The 21,058-nt window shown below is 51.1% G+C and overlaps 3 protein-coding genes and 1 long non-coding RNA gene across 30 annotated transcripts in view; 2 read left to right on the forward strand and 2 right to left on the reverse strand.

The window, feature by feature from the left end:
* Window positions 1-16,752, reverse strand: part of LRFN1 (leucine rich repeat and fibronectin type III domain containing 1) — a 38,015-nt gene extending 21,263 nt beyond the window's left edge. The window contains exon 1 of one of the 3 annotated variants that reach the window (XM_077982640.1): window positions 16,502-16,752. The gene's annotated coding sequence lies outside the window, so the exon portion shown is untranslated. Of the gene's footprint in view, window positions 1-1,847; window positions 1,960-16,497 lie in introns of those variants that run through there. The other 2 variants (XM_077982652.1, XM_077982653.1) reach the window with 2 other exon arrangements.
* GMFG (glia maturation factor gamma) overlaps window positions 1,256-21,058 on the reverse strand; it is a 259,854-nt gene continuing 240,051 nt past the window's right edge. The window contains exons 2-8 of one of the 5 annotated variants that reach the window (XM_015123896.3): window positions 9,116-9,150; window positions 8,588-8,684; window positions 8,415-8,464; window positions 6,361-6,410; window positions 2,473-2,555; window positions 1,886-1,959; window positions 1,256-1,442 (exon numbers count right to left, since the gene is read on the reverse strand). In XM_015123896.3, coding sequence (XP_014979382.2) covers window positions 1,371-1,442; window positions 1,886-1,959; window positions 2,473-2,555; window positions 6,361-6,410; window positions 8,415-8,464; window positions 8,588-8,684; window positions 9,116-9,150 — 461 coding nt within the window. In that variant the 3' untranslated portion in view covers window positions 1,256-1,370. Of the gene's footprint in view, window positions 1,443-1,885; window positions 1,960-2,472; window positions 2,556-6,360; window positions 6,411-8,414; window positions 8,465-8,587; window positions 8,708-9,115; window positions 9,173-15,064; window positions 15,204-15,506; window positions 15,624-21,058 lie in introns of those variants that run through there. The other 4 variants (XM_015123899.3, XM_015123897.3, XM_077982777.1 and 1 more) reach the window with 4 other exon arrangements.
* LOC144337490 (uncharacterized) lies at window positions 5,432-8,684 on the forward strand. Its single transcript, XR_013410675.1, has 4 exons — window positions 5,432-5,638; window positions 6,724-6,912; window positions 8,167-8,219; window positions 8,303-8,684. It is a non-coding gene; the product is annotated as an uncharacterized LOC144337490 (long non-coding RNA).
* SAMD4B (sterile alpha motif domain containing 4B) overlaps window positions 15,947-21,058 on the forward strand; it is a 44,015-nt gene continuing 38,903 nt past the window's right edge. For 12 of the 21 annotated variants that reach the window (XM_077982666.1, XM_077982675.1, XM_077982667.1 and 9 more), the window contains exon 1: window positions 15,975-16,133. The gene's annotated coding sequence lies outside the window, so the exon portion shown is untranslated. Of the gene's footprint in view, window positions 16,134-21,058 lie in introns of all 21 variants that reach the window. The other 9 variants (XM_015123901.3, XM_077982671.1, XM_077982677.1 and 6 more) reach the window with 4 other exon arrangements.

The following is a 21,058-nucleotide window of genomic DNA, read 5'->3' on the forward strand; positions in this document are numbered from 1 at the left end:
TAATTGAATGACCCTTCTTGTCTCCAGTCCTCCTCCTCCTCCTCCATCTCCTGCCTTCAGGGACTAGGCCTGTGATCAGAGGGAGGGACAAGAGAGATAGGGAAAAGGGCACTAGTGGAGAGCAGAGAAGCTCAACCCAACCCTGCAGAGAATTTAGGGCAGGGTGAATTTTCTCTATGGACCAGTGTAGAGTGATTGTATCCCGAATCCCTCATGCAAAGGACTTGCCCTGATTGGGGGTGAGTGGGCATGAGGTAGGGTAGAGTGGGGTGGTAAGGTGATGGTGTTTTAAAGCTGGGAGGGCTTGGAGCTGGGCTTTTTGGACCCTACCCCCGGGAACGCCATGGGTGGGGGACGGGCGGCCCAGGCCCAAGGTCACTATGTCTTTGTTACCATGACAACAGCCACCTCTCTACCGGGAACCTGAAAAGGGGTGGGAGGAGGGAGTTCCCACGTCCCTGAAACCGGGGACAGAGAGGGGAACAATTAGAAACATGGAAGAGAAGCAGAGGGACAGAAGGGGTGTGATTCGTCTCTGTGAAGACCTGCCCATCTCGGAATTCTCAGAGCCTGGTCTACCATGGGTGCTTAATCAATGTCCCTCAGAGACAGACACAGAAAACCTGAGAAAGTTCGATGTCCACAGATGCCAGAAGAAAGAAAAGAAGAATCTTCACATGTGGGCAGGTGTCCCTTCCCTGTCTCCTCAATCTCACACCCCTGGGGGTCCACTGAGGGCCCAGGATCGACTTCATTTTCCCCAGCCCTGGGTCCTCAGGCCTACCTGACTGTACAAACCATCCACCCGCCAGCAGCTCCTAAGATCCTGAAGCAATTACGTTCAAACCTCTTCGGCCTTTAAATTCTTCCTACCTAAGGGCTCAGCTGAGAAAAGTCGCATTCAGTGATGCCTCCTATCCCCAAGAGGTCGGGAGTCGCAGGGGGGAAACGGGCACTTTGCCTCCTTTATTCTCAGGGGTCCTTGTTCCCTTTGGAAGTGACCGCTCCGTAGATCCAGATATTCCCCCAATACCTCCAGGAGACCCAGGCCTCGCCCATCCGTCCCCCAACCCCCAAGGAAATCCTTCAGGCCCTTCCCTTTCTTTCTAAGAAACAGGTATCCTCCTTCCCTTCCGGGACCCAGCTCGCATTCCCCTAGGTCAGCCCGCCCCCTGCTGGCCCAAGTCTGGTACTGCAGGAACCGTCGGCTAGAGCCCAGATGAAAGGCAGATACTGAGTCTGAACTGAGGATCTCTGAGTTTTTGCATTTTTAAATTTATTTAAAGTCTTGGTTGTTCAGGTCCTAGGGGTCCAAGTCCCCAATCACCTTGAGGACTCAGACATCAGGAATTCAGGCCCCAGCCCAGAACTCAACGAAAGAAAGACAACTTCTCTTGGAGCCAGGCCTCGGTGAGGTCATCGGTGGTGCGGATTTCAAACACCTGGGCAGAGAGAGGTCTCGGCATTATGATCTACTCAAGAACTGAGACAGTGGCCGGGCGCGGTGGCTTACGCCTGTAAGAGAGCACTTTGGGAGGCTGAGGTGGGTGGATCACTTAAGGTCAGGAGTTCGAGATCAGGCTGGCCAATATGGTGAAACCCTGACTCTACTAAAAATACAAAAATTAGCCGGTCGTGGTGGTGGGCGCCTATAGTCCTAGCTACTTGGGAGGCTGAGGCAGGAGAATCGCTTGAACCCGGGAGGAGGAGGCTGCAGTGAGCCGAGGTTGCACCACTGCACTCCAGCCTGGGGGACAGAGCCAGACCCAGTTCTTTAAAAAAAAAAAAAAAAACTGAGACAATGAGGACTCTAGTCCCTCTTCCTTCAGACCCAGGACCCACACCACCTCTCCCTAACACTCTGGAGCCCCGCCCCAGCCTGAACCTTTGTGAGCTCTGCTGTCTGCACCAGCCTGTTCTTACTCCCTGCATACATCATCTGTTGTTCCGGCTTGCAGCCTGCGTGAAAAAGAGGAGAAAGGCACATGAGTGGGGACCCAGGCATGTTCTCTTGTAATGTCCTGAAGGCCCTGCAGTTTTCCAAGAGTCCTAGGAGCTCTTCTAAGGAGGTCCCCCCACTGTAGTCAGTTTCTAGGTTGGCTTTGGGGGCTTCAAGTTATTCTGAGGGTCTCTGGAGATGATTTAGGGGCCAGACGGGGCTTTGTAGATAAAAGGAAAAGGTGGGTTGGCTTAGGCCCCAGGACTGAGAACGGGTGGGCTCTTGGTGAATCTGAGCCCCCACCTCCACTTCACTGCCCTCCCACATCACGCATGCGACACACACACATCCTTACCCGGTCACACACAGGCTGTCACATGCTCACACACTAACACAGGTGCCTGCACACATTCGCACAGCCACACACACACCCACATGCACACACCTGCACTCACACATTTACATACACAAACACAAACACACACACACAGAATCGAAGGCCCTCTCCTGAGAAGAGTAGAGTTGCGTCTCACCCACAGGACTGGAGAAGATGAAACACAAAGGGTAGGACACTCGGCCATCGTCATGCACGTACTTGTAGCTGTAAACCACGAACCTACCATGAAAGGGAATTGAAAATCAGGACTCTGGCCTGCAGCCCAGGCTCAACATCCATTACCTGAGTCCACAGCCTTGAAATGTTGGCTGAGTCTGAGAACCAGGGTTGATGTCTGGGACTCAGGGTACTGACCTCAAACACAACAAATGATTAAAAAATAATCATAGGGCCGGGCGCAGGGCTCACGCCTATAATCCCAGCACTTTGGGAGGCCGAGGCAGGTGAATCACCTGAGGTCAGGAGTTCGAGACCAGCCTGGCCAACATGTTGAAACCCCGTCTCTACTAAAAATACAAAAATTAGCTGGGAGCGGTGGCATGCGCCTGTAATCCCAGCTAGTCAGGAGGCTGAGGCAAGAGAATCGTTTGAACTCAGGAAGCAGAGGTTGTAGTGAGCCGAGATCACACCACTGCACTCCAGCGTGGGTGACAACAGCGGAACTACGTCTCAAATAGTAATAATAATAATAGTGCTTATATGACTCACAATAACTTTATAATATAGGTGCTATTAATATCCCCATCGTACAGATGGAAAAACTGAGGCCCAAACTCACTTGCCCAAGGTTCTATGGATAGGGGAGAGATTTGAACCTGGGAAAGTGAATGCCAGCATGTAAGTGCTCACCCCCTATTCAATACTGTCCAGTGCACTCGAACCCCAGTGCACTGTGACCAGGGATGGCTACAGAATCGGCCAAGCCTGGTGTAAAATGAAAATGTGGGGCTTCTTGTTCAAGAAGCAGGAAAATTGTTTTCCTTTCTTTTGTAGTCCCTCCCTAGACTGACCTGGTCTTTTTTTACTATTATTACAGACAGGGCCTCACTCTGTCCCAGGCTGGAGTGCAGTGGTGCAATCCTAGCTCACTGCAGTCTTGAACTCCTGGGCTCAAGTGATCCTCCTGTCTCAGCCTCCAGAGTAGTTGGGACTATAGGTGCACACCACCATGCCCAGCTAATTTTTTTTTTTTTTTTGAGACAGGGTCTCACTTTGTCACCCAGGATGGAGTACAGCGACGTGGTCTCAGCTCACTGCAGCCTCAACCTCCCAGGTTCAAGCGATCCTCCTGCCTCATCCTCCCAAGTAGCTGGGACTACAGGCATGTGCCACCATGTCCAGCTAATGTTTTTCTGTATTTTTTGCAGAGACAGAGTTTCACCATGTTGCCCAGGCTGGTCTCAAACTCCTGAGCTCAAGTGATCTGCCCACCTCAGTCTCCCAAAGTGCTAGGATTACAGGCATGAGCTACTGTGCCTGGCCTTTTATTTAAAAAATTTTAGTAGAAATGGGGGTCTTGTTATGTTGCCCAGGCTGGTCTCGAACTTCTGGCCACAAGCAGTACTCCCGCCTCAGACTCCCAAAGTGCTGAGATTACAGGGGCGAGCCACTGCACTCAGCCGGTCTTTTTTAATTTGCTATTTAAAGTCGTGCTCCCTCAGGCATGAGGATATGCGCAGGCAGAGCACAGATGCTCACAGGAACACCCTGTAACTTGTCAAGCAAGGGGTGCCTACTGGACCCCAACCCTCCCCACACCAGCAGGAAGCCCAAGGACAGCAGTGGTCACTGGGTGGGTGCAGAGAGTGGGTGGCTGAGAACCTGTTCGGGGAGGCGGCCCGGTGGTGGACTGCCTGTGAACCTAGCTCCAAACCCCAGCACATTTGTGTGAAGTCCATTGTCCCATCTGACTTCATACAAAACAGAAATTCACAGATAAAACTATAAAGAAGGTGACCATTAACCCCCATGTGTGAGGCCCCCTCCTGGGTGTGGGGCCCTGAGCAATTATCATATGCCCATGAAGCTGATCCTGGTTAAGTCCTACAGCCTGGGATTGAGGATCAAAATCCTAGAGACCCAAATGAATTCAGTCAAGATGAAAAATCTTAACAGACCAGTTTTCATAGAAATAGTCAAAGAGCTCTTCCACCAAAAAAAGCACCAGGGTCATGTGACTTCACCCAGGATTCTACTTAATCATTAAAAGTCAAGTCATTCCTTTAGCAGGGTGCAGTGGCGGTGCCTGCAGTCCCAGTTGCTTGGGAGGCTGAGGCAGGAGGATGGCTTGAGCCCAGGAGTTGGAGGCTACAGTGAGCTAGGATCACAGCACTGCCCAATAGTCTGGGTGACACAGCGAGATCCTGTCTCTAAAAATTTTTTTAATAAAATAATAATGATAACAATAATTCATTTGCCACCTAAAGTGTTCCCAAACATTGAAAAAGAAGGAAAATTTCTTTTTTTTGTTTTTTTGAGACAGGGTCTTGCTCTGTCACCCAGGCTGGAGTGCAGTAGTGCTATCTTGGCTCACTTGCAGCCTCAACTTCCTGAACTCAAGTGATCCTCAACTTCAGCCTCCCAAGTAGCCGGAACCACAGGCACACGCCACCATGCCTGGCTAATGTTTTTCTTTTTTTTTTTTTTAAATAAAGACAAGGTCCTCCACCAGGTGTGGTGGCTCACGCCTCTAATCCCAGCACTTTGGGAGGCCAAGGCAGGTGGATCACCTGAGGTTAGAAGTTCAAGACCAGCCTGGCCAACATGGTGAAACCCTGTCTCTACTAAAAATACAAAAATTAGCCGGGCATGGTGGTGGACACCTATAATCCCAGCTACTCGGGAGGCTGAGGCCAGAGAATCGCTTGAACCTGGGAGGCAGAGTTTGCAGTGAGCCGAGATCGCGCCACTGCACTCCAGCCTGGGCGACAGAGCGAGACTCCGTCTCTAACAAAAAAAAAAAAAATAGAGACAAGGTCTTGCTATGTTGCCCAGGTTAGTCTCGAACTCCTGACCTTAGGTGATCCTCCCACTCACTTCAGGCTCCCAAAGTGCTGGGATTACAGGTGGGAGCCACAGTGCCTGGCCAAAATTTCTTTTTTTTTTTTTTTTTTTTTTTTTTTTTGTGAGACGGAGTCTCGCTCTGCCGCGCAGGCTGGAGTGCAGTGGCCGGATCTCAGCTCACTGCAAGCTCCGCCTCCTGGGTTCACGCCATTCTCCTGCCTCAGCCTCCCGAGTACCTGGGACTACAGGCGCCCGCCACTGCGCCCGGCTAGTTTTTTGTATTTTTTAGTAGAGACGGGGTTTCACCGTGTTAGCCAGGATGGTCTCGATCTCCTGACCTCGTGATCCGCCCGTCTCGGCCTCCCAAAGTGCTGGGATTACAGGCTTGAGCCACCGCGCCCGGCCTAAAATTTCATTTTTTAAAAATGATGTCAGCGTAATGTTGAAACAAAAACCCAAAAAAGTTTGTACAAAAAAAAAAAAAAAAAAAGGCAGACTCTAAACCAGTATCATATAAATTATCGGTGCAAAATTCTGCAACAAAATATTGCTATACAAACAAAAAGTTCTAGAGTATGAACTCTTGGCCTCAAACACAGAGATTCTTTTTTTTTTTTTTTTTTTTGAGATGGAGTCTCGCTGTGTCAGCCAGGCTGGAGTGCAGTGGGGTGATCTCAGCTCACTGCAACCTCTGCCTCCCAAGTTCAAGTGATTCTCGTGCCACAGCCTCCTGAGTACTGGGATTACAGTCGCATGCCACCACACCCAGCTAATTTTTGTATTTTTAGTAGAGACAGGGTTTCACCGTGTTGGCCAGGCTGGTCTTGAACTCCTGACCTCAAGTGATCTGCCCTCCTCGATCTCCCAAAGTGCTGGGATTACAGGGATGAGCTGCCTTGCCCAGCCAAACACAGAGATTCTAAGTCCATGAATAGGGCTGGAATTCAAGAATTCTTAGCCTGTACTTCCAACATCACCCTCCCCTCATGGCCTGATCCAACCCTTTCTTCCCCCGGGATACCTGGGCTGTCTCTCAGGCAATTCCATTTTGAGCTCCTCTGGGGAAATGTTCTGAGGCAAAGAAAACAGAAGAAAAGACAAAGAATGAGGCTGGGCGCAGTGGCTCACGCCTGTAAATCTCAGCACTTTGGGAGGCTGAGGCAGGTAGATTACCTGAGGCCAAGAGTTAGAGACCAGACTGGCCAACATGGTGAAACCCCATCTCTACTAAAAATACAAAATTAGCCAGGCGTGGCTGGGCGAGGTGGCTCATGCCTGTAATCCCAGCACTTTGGGAGGCCGAGGCGGGTGGATCACAAGGTCAGGAAATCATTGAGACCATCCTGGCTAAAAGAGTGAAACCCCGTCTCCACTAAAAATACAGAAAATTAGCCAGGTGTGGTGGCATGCACTTGTAGTCCCAGCTACTCGGGAAGCTGAGGCAGGAGAATTGCTTGAATTCGGGATGTGGAGGTTGCAATGAGCCGAGATCGCGCCACTGTACTCCAGCCTGGGAGACAGAGTGAGACTCCATCTCAAAAAAAAAATTAGCCAGGCATGGTGGCGTGCACCTGTAATCCCAGCTACCTGGGAGGCTGAGGCAGGAGAATTGCATGAACCCAGGAGGCGGAGGTTGCAGTGAGTCAAGATTGTGCCATTGCACTCTAGCCTGGGCAAAAAAGATCAAAACTCCATGTCAAAAGAAAAAAAAAATGACTGCCTTTAGGTGAGCACTTACCATGTGCCAAGGCACTGTTCTACGAAACACACATGGATTAATTCATAGAACTATCCCATAAGTCTGTGGGGTAGGTCCTATCATTATGCCCATTATACAGCTGAGAAAACTGAGGCCCAGAGGTGTTAAGCCATTTGCCCAAGATTGCACAGATAGAAAGTAGCAGAGTTGAGATTTGAATCTGTGTTCAAATCATAACTGCTTCACTATACTGCTTTTCAGAGGGCCTGAGAGAGCCCCAGCCCTCAGTCTCCATGGATTCCCTTATAAATCCTCATCACAACTCTAGGGAAATAAGCCTTATTATCGTTCTTGTTATTGATAAAGACAGTGAGGCCACCAGAGGGTGAAGTCTACCTCTTCTTTGTTTGTTGTTGTTGTTGTTATTGTTATTTGTAGAGATGGGGTCTTGCTTTGTTGCCCAGGTTGGTCTCAAACTCCCGGCCTCGAGCAACCCTCCAACCTCAGCCTCCTAAATAGCTAGGATCACAGGTGCACACCACTGTGCTTGGCTAATTTTTGTATTTTTAGTAGAGTCAGGGTGTTACCATGTTGCCCAGGCTGGTCTCAAACTCCTGGGCTCAAGTGATCCTCCTGCCTCAGCCTCCCAAAGTGCTGGCATTACAGGCATGAGCCACCACGCCCGGCTAGCTTTTTAACTTTCTGTGGAAACTCTTTCATCTGAATGCCAATAAAGCATTATTATCATCATTATTAAGATCATCATCACCTTATTGAGCATATAGTAAGTGCCAGGCCTTGTTCTAAACCCATTACAAGAATTAAATCACTGGATGTAAAAACAAGCCTATGAGGTAAGTACTATTCTCCCCATTTCACAGATGAGAAAATAAAGACACATACAGGCAAACTCTCTTGCTGGGGGTCATGAGTGAGCTAGAACTTGATCTCCAGGTTTGGTTTTGTTTTTGTTTTTGTTTTCTAAGACAGAGTCTTGCTCTGTGGCTCAGGCTGAAGTGTAGTGGCACAATCTCGACTCACTACGGCCTCCACTTCCTGGGTTCCAGTGATTCTCCTGCCTCGGCCTCCCAAGTAGCTGTGATTACAGGTGCACGCCACAACGCCCAGCAAACTTTTTATATTTTTAGTACAGATGGGGTTTCACCGTGTTGGCCAGGCCGGTCTTGAACTCCTGACCTCAAGTGATTTGCCCGCCTCGGCCTCCCAAAGTGCTGGGATTACAGGCGTTAGCCACCGTGCTCAGCCGATCTCCAGGTCTTTCTACCCCCATGCCAGGCTCTTCATATCAGTTCCAACCACTTGGGTCTCCCAGTCCCAGCCCATACCTCCCAGTCCCAACCACCCCAGCCCCTCACCTGAAATTCTTCCTCCAGTACCACCATCTGCCGGTCTTTGTCCACCTTCACTGGGGAGGTGTGGCACACATGGATTAGACACTCCCCCGATCCACAGGGTACACGAGCCCAGCCCTCCTTATTTGCCCCCACCAGCGCCCTCCCATCCTTCCATGAGGGAAGATGCCACTCACTTATGATGGCTGCATTGTCTGTCTCTTTCCGGAAGCGGAATTTCCTCAGCTTTTCTGTTAGCTCTGGGTCTACCTCGCACACCACCAGGGAGTCAGACTGCCAGAAGGACCCAGGAAGAGCTGAGATGGTCTGGCCTCAGCCCTCACCCCTTCCCCAAACCTCAGTTTCTCCATCCACTCATGAAGAGGAGCATTGCACCGGCCCATCTGATGCCTTTGTGAACACTGAGAAAAGGCACCCTTCCCGCAGGGCAGGTACCCCTCACCAGGTCGCTCAGCTTGGGGCACGGAGCAGGGGCTGGATTCCTGCCTTCTCCACGGGGACCCTTGGGGGACACTCAAGGAGATGCAGAGATCCACTTCCTGGGCCTAAACCCAGAGCCGCTGTCTCTCTGTCCTCCCAGCCAGGCTGTTCGCCACAGTGGTGTCCCCTTCCCCGCCCGTGACCTCCATCCCGTAGCCTGACCTTCGCCCAGGTGTCCTCCAACCCCAGCCCCAGCTCTTCCCATAGGACCCCTGTCCCCTGACCATGGTTGTTCTGTCCACAGGCCTCTTCTTTTCTCAGTTCCGCTGTCTGCTAGGGGTGGGGACCGGGGTTGCAGAGGGGGCAGGCTATGCAGTAGGAGGAAGGTTTCATGCAACACCACATCCTGTTTATGCCCTTTCTGGGACAACTGTCACAGAGGGCTCCTCCCCCTCCTTCCTTCCCCTCATCTGCCAGGACCTGTCAGGAAATTGCTCAGACCAGGGTTCAAAAGCTTCCTTGCTGTGTGACTCTAGCTAAGTAACTTCACCCCTCTGATTTGAGATTGTGGTAAGGATAGAAATAGCATCACATGGGCCGGGCACGGTGGCTGACACCTGTAATGCCAGCACTTTGGGAGGCCAAGGGGGGCGGATCACCTGAGGTCAGGAGCTGGAGACCAGCCTGGCCAACATGGCGAAACCCTGTCTCTACTAAAAATACAAAATATTAGCCAGACTTGGTGGTGCATGCCTGTAATCCCAGCTACTCAGGAGGCTGAGGCACAAGAATCGCTTGAATCCAAGCAGCAGAGGTTGCAGTGAGTCAAGATCACGTCATTGCACTCTAGCCTGGGCAACAGAGTGAGACTCTGTCTCAATAAATACAAATAAAAATAAATAGCTTCACATAGCTGTCAGCATGACAGATACAATAGATACTAAAAACGGGCTGGGCACAGTGGCTCACACCTGTAATCCCAGCACTTTGGGAGGCCAAGGTGGGCAGATCACGAGGTCAGGAGATCGAGACCATCCTGGCTAACATGGTGAAACCCCATCTCTACTAAAAATACAAAAAAAATTAGCTGGGCGTGGTGGCGGGTGCTTGTAGTCCCAGCTACTGGGGAGGATGAGGCAGGAGAATGGCGTGAACCCAGGAGGCGGAGCTTGCAGTGAGCTGAGATCATGCCACTGCACTCCAGCCTGGGTGACAGAGCACGACACCATCTCAAAAAATATATATATACACACACTAAAACGAACTATTTTGCTCCTCCCCTCCTTCAGGCAGCCTTCCTGGATTGACCCCCATCTGGGATATTTGAATTGCAGGGCTGGAAAAGGGGAGTTCAGTCTTTTGCTGGTCAGACTGATGCCCATTATGTCAATGGCAAAATGGGGACCAGAGGGGCAACCCCACACTTCCTGGGTAATGGTGACTTTTTTCCTGCACTTTTTCAATCTCACTAGCCTTGCAATGACCTATGAGGCCCTGCAACAAGGGAGCTCAATCCTGTCAGACCAGTACCCACTTTTTTTTTTTTTTTTTTTGAGACAGGGTCTCACTCTGTCACCCAGGATGGAGTGCAGTGGTGCGATCTCAGTTCACTGCAACCTCCGCCTCCCAGGTTCAAGCCATTCTCTGGCCTCAGCCTCCCAAATAACTGGGACTACAGGCACGTGCCACTATGCCCAGCTAATTTCTGTATTTTTAGTAGAAATGGGGTTTCACCATGTTGACCAGGTTGGTCTCGAACTCCTGACCTCAAATGATCCACCTGCTTCGGCCTCCCAAAGTGCTGGGACTCCAGTTGTGAGCCACCGTGAGCCACCATGCCCGGCCATTTTTTTTATTGAGTATTTTTGCACTGCCCCTTTTCCCATCCTGAAATAAAATTCCTAGATAATATAACCTACTTACACACATAAATTCAAAAAAATCAATATAATGTCCTGACTGTCATATAAAGAAGAAATAAAAGGAAAGTAGTTCACACGAAAACCATATGTATTTCAGTGAGAAAATAAAAGCAAACAAAAGAGAATTTTCACAGGTTCCTAGGCCCACTGTGACTGGCCCACTTCCCTCCAGTGGGCAAACCCCAGACCCTGCACTGGACTCTACCCCTTTACCTACATCTCTGCAGCTATCCTCCCTCTCTCTCTTGTCTCACCAATATCCCCATGCCTCCTGGATCTTTCTGCTTAGTCTCCATGTAGTGTTACTTCTTCCATCTTAATTTTTTTTTTCTTTTCTTTTTTTCTTTTGAGACAGGGTCTCATTCTGTCACCCAGGCTGGAGTGCAGTGGTGCAATCATAGCTCACTGTAACCTCCAACTTCTCGGCTCAAGCCACCTTCCCACCTTGGCCTCCTAGATAGCTGGGACTATAGGCACGCAGCACCATGCCTAGCCAATTTTATTTTTTCTTTTTATAGAGACAGGATCTCACTATGTGGCCCGTACTGGCCTCAAACTCCTGGCCTCAAGCGATCCTCCTGCCTCAGCCTCTCAATGTGCAGGGATTACAGGCATGAGCCACTGAGTCTGGCCTCTTCCACTTTTAAAAACATAAAACCTTATCTCCTGTCCAGCTGCTGCTCACTCATTTCCTTCCCTTTTCCGCAAGATTTCTCAAAAGAATCATCTACATTGCTGCCTCCAATTTCTCCTCCCAGTTTCCTCTTCTGCCTTCTCCAACCAGCCTTTCCCCCATACTCCTCTCGGCTGACATGCCCTTGTCAAGGTCACCCACGCACTCCACAGTGCTGGATCTAATGGTCACACCTCAGTCCTCCTTAGCCACATCTGACACAGCCCATCACTCCCTGTTCCCTGAAACATCATCTTCACGACACCACACTGGTTCTCTTTCTTTTCTTTTCCTTTTTTTTTTTTTTTTTGGAGACAGGGGTCTCGCTCTGTCACCCAGGCTGGAGTACAGTGGCACCATTTCAGCTCACTGCAACCTCCACCTCCTGGGTTCAACCGATTCTCTCACCTCAGCCTCCCAAGTAGCTGGGATTACAGGCATAAGCCACCGCAGCCAGCTTTTTTTTTTTTTTTTTTTTTTTTCCTTGAGATGGAGTCTCTCTCTGTCGCCCAGGCTGGAGTGCAGTGGCACAATCTTGGCTCACTGCAACCTCTGCCTCCCGGGTTCAAGCAGTTCTCCTGCCTCAGCCTCATGAGTAGCTGGGATTACAGGTGCATGCCACCACAACCAGCTAATTTTTGTATTTCTAGTAGAGATGGGGTTTCATCATGTTGGTCAGGCTAGTCTTGAACTCCTGACCTCGTGATCTGCCTGCCTCAGCTTCCCAAAGTGCTGGGATTACAGGCATGAGCTACGGCGCCTAGCCATATTTTTGTATTTTTAGTAGAGACAGGGTTTTACCATGTTGGCCAGGCTGGTCTGGAACCCTCCCATGGGCCAGACACAATGGCTCATGCCTGTAATCCCAGCACTTTGGGAGGCCAAGGCAAGAGAATTGCTTGAGACCAGGAGTTCAAGACCAGCCTGGGCAACATAGCAAGACCGTGTCTCTACAAAAAAATTTTAAAAGTAGCCAGGCATGGTGGCATGTGTCTGTAATCCCAAGTACCAGCTACTTGTGAGGCTAAGGTTGGGAAGATCACTTGAGTCCAGGAGTTTGAGGCTGCAGTGAGCTAGACTGCACCACTGCACTCCAGCCCAGATGACAGAGTGAGATCCTGTCTCTAAAAAACAAACAGCAGGCTGGGTGTGTTGGCTCATGCCTGTAATCTCAACACTTTGGGAGGCTGAGGTGGGCAGATCACTTGAGTCCAGGAGTTCGAGACCAGCCTGGGCAACATGTTGAAACCCCATTACTACTGAAAATACAAAACCTAGCCAGGGGTGATGGCATATGGCTGTAGTTCCAGCTACTCCAGTGGCTGAGGCAGGAGAATCGCTTGAACCCAGGAGGCAAGGGTTGCAGTGAGCTGAGGTTGTAGTTAGCCACGATCGCACCACTACAGTCCAGCCTGGGCAACAGAGTGAGACCCTGCCACACACACACACACACACACACACACACACATACACACACACACCCCCCCCCAACAATGACAAAAATACTAAGTTACCTGTCACCACCCCTACCCCATTGCCTCTTGGACCTTGCCCTTCATTGGCCCTCTTTTTGCTCACTCCACTCCAGCAATGCTGGCCTCTTTGTGGTTCTGTGAATGATCCTACCACATGGCCTTTGCGCTTGCTGTTTTCTCTTTCCGGAACCCCCTCTTTCTCCTTCATTCCTTCAGATTTCTGTTTCAGTCTCACCTAATGAAAGACGCCTTTCCCCATGTAAATTAACTCTGGCTGCATCACTCCATTCTCTTAGCTGCTTTCTTGTTGTTTATTTATTTGTTTGTTTATTTACAGACATAGTCTGTCACCTGGGCTACAGTGCAATGGCAAATCTCTGCTTATTGCAACCTCCGCCTCCTGGGTTCAAGTGATTCTCCTGCCTCACCCTCCTGAGTAGCTGGGACTACAGGCACGTGCCACTATGCCCAGTTAATTTTTGGCATTTTTAGTAGAGACAGGGTTTTGCCACTTTGGCCAGGCTGGTCTCAAACTCCTGGCCTCAAGTGATCCACTGGCCTCAGCCTCCCAAAGTGCTGAGATTACAGGTGTGAGTCACCATGCCCGGCCACTGCTTTCTTTTTCTCCTTGGAAAGTAACACAAAGTAACACTGTATTTCCTTATTGTTTGTGTCCCCAGGAACTAGAATATACGTTTTTTTTTTTTGGTTTTTTGTTGTTGTTTTTTTTTTTTTTTTTTTTTTTTTGAGATGGAGTTTCACTGTTGTTGCCCAGGCTGGAGTGCAATGGCATGATCTTGGCTCACTACAACCTCCGCCACTCGGGGTTCAAGCAATTCTCCTGCCTCAGCCTCCCAACTAGCTGGGACTACAGGCATGCGCCACCACGCTCCGCTAATTTTGTATTTTTAGTAGAGACAGGGTTTCACGTCATGTTGGTCAGGCTGGTCTCGAACTCCTGACCTCAAGTGATCCACCTTCCTTGGCCTCCCATAATGCTGGGATTACAGGTATGAGTCACCGCACTCATCCTACGGTTGTATTTTTAGCACCTTAAGCAGAGCCTGGCACATATTGGATACTCAAGAAATATATATATATATATATATATATATATATATATTTTTTTTTTTTTTTTTTTTTTTTTTTTTGAGACGGAGTCTCGCTCTGTGGCCCAGGCTGGAGTGCAGTGGCACGATCTCGGCTCACTGCAAGCTCCACCTCCTGGGTTTACGCCATTCTCCAGCCTCAGCCTCCTGAGTAGCTGGGACTACAGGCGCCCGCCACCGCGCCCGGCTAATTTTTTGTATTTTTAGTAGAGACGGGGTTTCACCGTGGTCTCGATCTCCTGACCTTGTGATCCGCCCGCCTCGGCCTCCCAAAGTGCTGGGATTACAGGCGTGAGCCACCGCGCCCGGCAAGAAATATTATTGAATGAATTAATGAACCAGCAGTTATCAAGCACAATCATTTTATACAGTGTGAAGGCTGTTGCTTAAATGCAGGAGGTAGTGGATGGGGTTTGTGACATGGCCCCACCCTGGTGAAATGGCCTTTCCTCAAAGCGTCTATGCCACACTGTCCTGGTCTTCCTCTCTCTGGCTGCCCTTTTCAATATTCATCGACAGTGTCAATTCCTTTGCTCAAATCCTGCCTCTCCGTTTCAGAGTTCTGTTCATTCCCTGTCTCCAATGATCCTTCACACCCTCCCCGCGCTAGACCCCTAACTCCCACAGCCTCAATTACCATCTTTGACGATTCTTAAATCTTGGTCTCCAGCCTCAATTTCTCTCTTAAGCTCCAGACCCGGGGTTTGTGTACCTCCTGGACCTCGCTGCTAGGCATCCACATTGGGCTTAGTATCTTCCCAACCTGCTTCTCCTCTGGGGCCCAATCTCCCGGCCAGAGGGCCTGGTTCTAAACTTTTCTCCCCCTTCCACTCCATGGCCAGCCAGTTTCAGGGCCCGTTTGCTCTGCCTCCAGGGCGTCCCTCCCACCTGCACCTCCTTCCCTCCCCACAGTCCCTCCCTTGTGCAAACCCCCCTCTTTCTTCCCCAACTCCTCCCCCAGCTGTCTTCCTGGACTCCTGACCCCGTTTCATTCCCTCCAATCCGCCCTCCATGTATAAGCCAGAGAGACAGCTCTCCAAAACCCCCGACTCACCATGATCCTCCCCGGCTTGAAGCCCTTCAGGGCTCCCTAGTGCCCTCGGGACAAGTCCAAACTCTCTCAAGTGGCCAAACAACTGGCCTCTGCTCGTTCCTCACCCCTCCCTGTCTTCAACTCGACCCTCGACCCCGACTGGCTCTCTGAGTGCCTGTAACAAGCCAGATCTCTGTCACCGAGAGCCTTCTGAACACAGATCCCTCTGATTAGTTCACCCAGACCCAAGACAGTTTGTGGAACGCCCAGATCACAACCAAAGTCATAGCAACAACTCCCGTTTATTGGCGGCCTCCTTGATCCCGAGCGCTTTCTGTGCATTCGCTTCCCACCCTAACGGCTAGATCTCGCCTCGCCATTCCCATCGGAGAGAGCAAGCGGCAGGCTCAGAACAGCGCGATGAGAAAGCCGAGCCCCCCAAAGCCCGAGTGCAGACGCCTACCGGGGACAGCGTTGGGTGGGGCGGGCCACCCAAGGGGCGGGGAAGAGGAGGACTGGAACGTCTGAATCGGGAACTGCGACTTCGCTCCGGGCAGCTGGGGTGGACGCGCGCGAGCCTGCCCCCTGCGGGCCTGGAGGCCCAATCCCAGGCTCCGCCGGGCCCGTTACCCTAGGCAACGCCGCGCGCGCCCCGCCCCCTCCCCGCCCCCCAGCCCCAAACCCCAGGCCTGACCGACTGCCCGTCACCCCCACGTCCGACCAATCCCGCCGAGGAGGGGGCGGGCCTCTTGGGTCCCGTTCCACCACCGTCGCTCCTCTCCTCGCCGGGACCCCGCCTTACTCGGCTCACACCTCCCGCCCTTCGGGCTGCCCTCGCCGCCCGTTGGCTGGCGCGCCGTTCGTCACCCGGGCGTGAGCTAATGCCGGCGCGCGGCGGCCCCCGTCGGGGCGGGGCCAGGGGCGGTGACGCACGGCGCGGTGACGCAGCGCGGCGGCGGCGGCGGCGGCGGCGGCGGCGGTGGTCGGTGCGGGAGGAGGGAGGGGAGCTTGCGGGCCCGAGAGGGGGCGACGGCGGCAGCGGTGGCCTGAGGAGGCCCGAGCGGCGGCGGTGGTGGCGAAGGCCGAGGCGGTGAGTCTCGGGCCGGGCCGGCGCGGGGCGGCGGCGGGTCAGGGCGCGCGGGGCTCCCCTCAGGGCGACCCAGGCCGCGCGGGCGGCCCCGCCCCCTCAGGGACCCCGAACCGCGGGCGGCGGCGGCGGGCGGGTGCGGAGCGCGGGCTTCGGGGGTCGGGCCCACGGGAGAAGCCCCGCGCCCGTCCCCAGTCTCCCTCCTGGGCCCTGGCAGAAGCTTCTCTCCGAAATCCTCCCCGTGCCCTCGGGATTGCCGAAGGGCCGGGCCGGGGGCCCCTCCTCAGGACCCCACGCACATCCTCCTCGGAGAGCCCCGGAAACCCTGCCGAGCCCCCGTGTGCGCCCCGAAAGGTCCCTGCAGAACCCACCTCTCCCGTGGAGCCGCCTCCCCGAGCCCTTCGAGGGTCTCGGCAGCCTTCCTTGCAGACCCCCACTCTTTGGCCCCGAAGCCCCCGTCGTCCTCCTGTCTCCAGAAATAGTCCTCGGAGGCCATTCCTCGTCCATTCCACAGCGTGGCTCTCATAGCTGCTCCAGGAGCCTTCCTCACGAGCTCTGCACACCTCCCCAAGGCTCCCTCCGGACCCCTGTCCGTTCCAGAACTCTCCCCCAGAGCCCTGCCTCTCACAGCCCAACAGGCTCACCCCCGACTTCCCCCTCCCAGATCCTAAGAATTTTCCCTCCTACTTACCCCATTCCAGAAACCTCCTTGGAGATTTTCCGCTCATACCCCCTGCATTTCTGAGTCCCCCTCCCAGAAGTCCTTCAGAATGCCCCCGAAGAACCCTGATCATCTTCCCTGAAGATCTCCTTCCCATATCCCCAAAATAAATCTTCCTCACAGACTTTCTGAAATGCCCCCAGATCCCGAAAACTCACCTGGAAGACCCCATCCCACTCCCCACCATATTGCAACCTTCTCTAATACACACTCCCCCTTCACGTATCCCTCTGGATCTTTCCACAGATCCCAAAAGTCTCCCCCAGAGGCCTCCTGTCTCCCCCTGGTCTCACCACCCTGAAATGCCCTAGAGATCACCCTCAGGTAGCCCAACCATCTTCCCCGGGACCCCCTTCCCCACCCCCACTCATTCTTAAAGTCTCCAGCGATTGCCTGAAATCTCCAGAGGACTCTCAATTTCATATTTCAAAAGCTTCTTCCAAAACCCCTTTTACATACTCCACATATTTTCCAGTCCCCCACATCACACGCTCCAAAAATGGTTTAAGGATCCTGAAAACTTTCCTCATGGTTTATCTCTCAGATCCCCTAGAACTCCCCTTCACTTACACTTCAGAATCCCCCCTTGCAGACCGGTTTTAGAGGAATTTTCTAAAGATCCTCCTCACAACCCCTGTAAGACCGTAAGATTCTCTTGGTGACCCCTCTGAGATGCAGGTTTTCAGGACCCCCCCCCCCCACACACACACACACACAGCTTAGAGACTCCAGCAAACCCCTGGAACCCTCCTGATGTTGTTCTTGAAATCCCTCCAAGACCTTCCTGACACCCCCAGAACCCCTTGAATCAATACTTCTGCCTTACTAAGGGACTTTTCTGGAGATGTCACTCCCTGAACTTGCTCACACAGGTCCCCTAAATCCTCTAGAATCCCCTGAAGAAGACCCTCACACACACCTAATTTCCCCCCAAAATAACCCTCTGAGCTCCTGCTCTGAGAAAGTCCTAGAATTCTTTCTGAAAAACCCACTCCTCTGACACTCAGAAGACCCCGCCTTCCCCATGTACTCTTTTGGAGACTTTACTCAGGTTTCTCCTCAACTGAGATCTCTGAAGAGTTTTTCCTAAAAAGATCACTCTGTCATCCCACTCCAGGACCAGTCTCAGAAGACCACACCTTCCTCAGACACTCTTTAGATAATTTTCTTACAAATTGCCCTCCATCAACCACCCACTCCTAGCGCTTCCTGAGACTTCCTCAGAACTTTCCCTCAGATTCCACTTCTGACATCCCCAAGAAACGTTATTCAGTACCCTATCAAATTTACCCCCTCGCTTTAGAATTCCTATTTACACCATCTCATTTCCCCATTCTCTTTCCTCTGAAGTCAACTCAGAGACCTTTCTCAGGGGGCCCCCTTTTCCTAGTATCCCTTCAGAGGCCCCCAACATTCTCCAGACTCGTCACTCAAGAGCCTCTATGTTTCCTTGTAAAGATTCTTGAGAGACACCTTTCCCCACCCCCTTGAAATCCCAATGCTCCAAGACCTTTCTTTCAGACCATTTTTCTCAGGTCCCATCCTCATAGACCCCTCTTCCCTTTCAAGATCAAGAGACACTTAACACCCTCCTTAGAGACAGGATTTTCCCCATTTCCCTTTGAGAAGCCTTCTTCCTTCTCCCCTTTGAGGGCCTCCTCACCAAAGAATCCCTTCCACTATAGCAGTGGTTCTCAAAGTGTGGTTCCTGGCCCAGCAGCAACCACATTTGTTAGAAATACACATTCTTGAGTCCTACTCAGATCTACTGAATCAGAAAACCTGGGAGCAGGGCCCAGCAATCAGAGTTTTTAACAAACAATCCTGGTCATTTTGATGCACACACAAGTTTAAGAACCTGTGCCAGCCGGGCGCGGTGGCTCAAGCCTGTAATCCCAGCACTTTGGGAGGCCGAGACGGGCGGATCACGAGGTCAGGAGATCGAGACCATCCTGGCTAACACGGTGAAACCCCGTCTCTATTAAGAAATACAAAAAAAAACTAGCCGGGCGAGGTGGCGGGCGCCTGTAGTCCCAGCTACTTGGGAGGCTGAGGCCGGAGAATGGCGTGAACCCGGGAGGCGGAGCTTGCAGTGAGCTGAGATCCGGCCACTGCACTCCAGCCTGGGTGACAGAGCGAGACTCCGTCTCAAAAAAAAAAAAAAAAAAAAAAAAAAAAAGAACCTGTGCCCTTTAAGAGGATTTCCTTTTCCCCACAAAAACCCCCTGAAAGATGCCTCAGGGTGTGCCTCTGTGCCCTACTGCTCACTGCTATTTTCCTGTTTCCCAGGAATCCCCTTTACAAAGTACCCATCCTCCAGAAAGATTTCTTACCTACCTTGAAAGGATCTTGGCTTCTTCACAAGGTTACTCCATCCTCTGAGCAGTTATTTCCCATTCTACTTTTGAATGGTTTCTTTTCAGATCTTCCTCGGTGCTTTCTCTTTCTGGCTATCCCTGCAGCCCACTCCCAGCCTTTGGTGCTTCTTTAAATTGCTGCTTCTTTGAACACACATGTCCATCTCTTCTTGTCCATCCGTTTCTCCACATAGGCATCCTCCCCTTGAGGCACCCTCAGGAGGTCTTTTCATTCTGTGTCTTACTGCCCAGACCCCTCCACCCCCATTGTACCTCTTAGAACACCGCTCACCTTCAACCTTGTAGTTTTTAATGTACTTGCCCACTCACCCTTACTGGACTAGGAACTCTGAAAGTACGCGACGTGTCTTGTTCTTTGAATCCCACAAGGTGGAATCTACCCTTTATAAGTTACTGGAAATCACTAGAGAATAAGCAGCTCTTCCTTCTGCATTGGGTCAGAAATCTCCAAGTTTCTCAGATCTCACTCCTCATTCAGGTTTAGCACACTCTCCCTGCCCCCTCCTCTCCTCTCACCTCCCTTTTTATCTCCACACAGCACCCTTTGCCTTTCCCCCTGCCATACTTGCTCCTGTCTTTGGGACTTACTTTGTGTTGTTTCCTGATTCTGAGCTACCCCAAGTCCTTTGCCTGGTGACCTGCCTCACCCTGTCCTGGTTGACTTCTCTTAACAGCCCCTATCAGCTGCTAAGTCTGGGGCCTCCACAGAGCTCTGAACTTTTTTCAAGGGATTCTGTTTCTCTCTAGGGCCCAGAAGGGGAAACAGAGACCCCAGGGTAAATACTGCCTTCAGGGAACTCATAATACCAGTAGGGGGCTTGGGCATGTACAGAGCAGAAAATGAGGTACAAATTATATGCTGTAGAAATTCAGCGGTGAGAGGGAGCCCTTTATTTGGAAACTTCACAGAAAAGGTGGTATTTGGGCTGGATAGTGTTCCCTGGGAGTTGGGACAATCATGGTGCCTTAGAGGCAGAGGAAACAGCTTAAGCAATGGATCAAAGACAAGAAAGCCTCCTGATCTGTCACGCATGGTATCTCTTCTCTTCACCCAAAAGATAGAGATGAAAGAAGACAGATTTCCTCTATTTGCATTGTATTTGCCAACTGCACTTTAGTGACCTACAGAGTAGTAATAATAATGACCACTGGTTTTTGAATGCTTGCTAACTGCCAGGCACTGTTTAAGCACTTTACAGGTATTCATAGGAACCCTATGAGGTAGGTAAACTACCATTATCCTCATTTTGCATAGGATGAGATTAAGGACAGGTGGGACTAATAGAAGGTCTGTGGGCACTGTCCATTCCAAGATGGTAGTGCCTTGGGTCAAAAAGTTGAATTTTTAGTTAAGATAGGTTTGGCTGCAATGGGGTTGTAGTTGTTAGGTATGCAGACCCTGGGTCTGGACAGGATTTGCGTCCCAAGTTACCACTCACCAGTTTTGTGCCCTAGGACAAGTTACTTCTCTGGTCTTTTAGTTTCCACAGCTAAAAAAAAAAAAAAAAAAAAAAAATGAAGTAATGATACTCTACTTCATAGAATTGTTATGAGGATTAAATAAGTTAATACATGTAAAGTACTTAGAACAATGCCTTGCCCGTAATTGCAATGTTAGAAGAAAAAAAAAAAAAAGAAAAAAAAAACTCGTAGCCAGAACTCTGAAAACATAAAGTGATAGAACCTTAACTCAAAGTAGTTTAAGGAAAAAAGCGGGGGATTAATTGGCTCTTGTTACTGGAAAGTCCAGAGCTAGGTTGGCTTCAGGCCTACTGCATCCAGGTGTTCAAATAATTTTCTCAGACATCTCCTCCCATTTCTCCACTGAG

Source organism: Macaca mulatta, chromosome 19 (assembly GCF_049350105.2).
Source record: "Macaca mulatta isolate MMU2019108-1 chromosome 19, T2T-MMU8v2.0, whole genome shotgun sequence".
Taxonomy (NCBI): Eukaryota; Metazoa; Chordata; class Mammalia; order Primates; family Cercopithecidae; genus Macaca; species Macaca mulatta.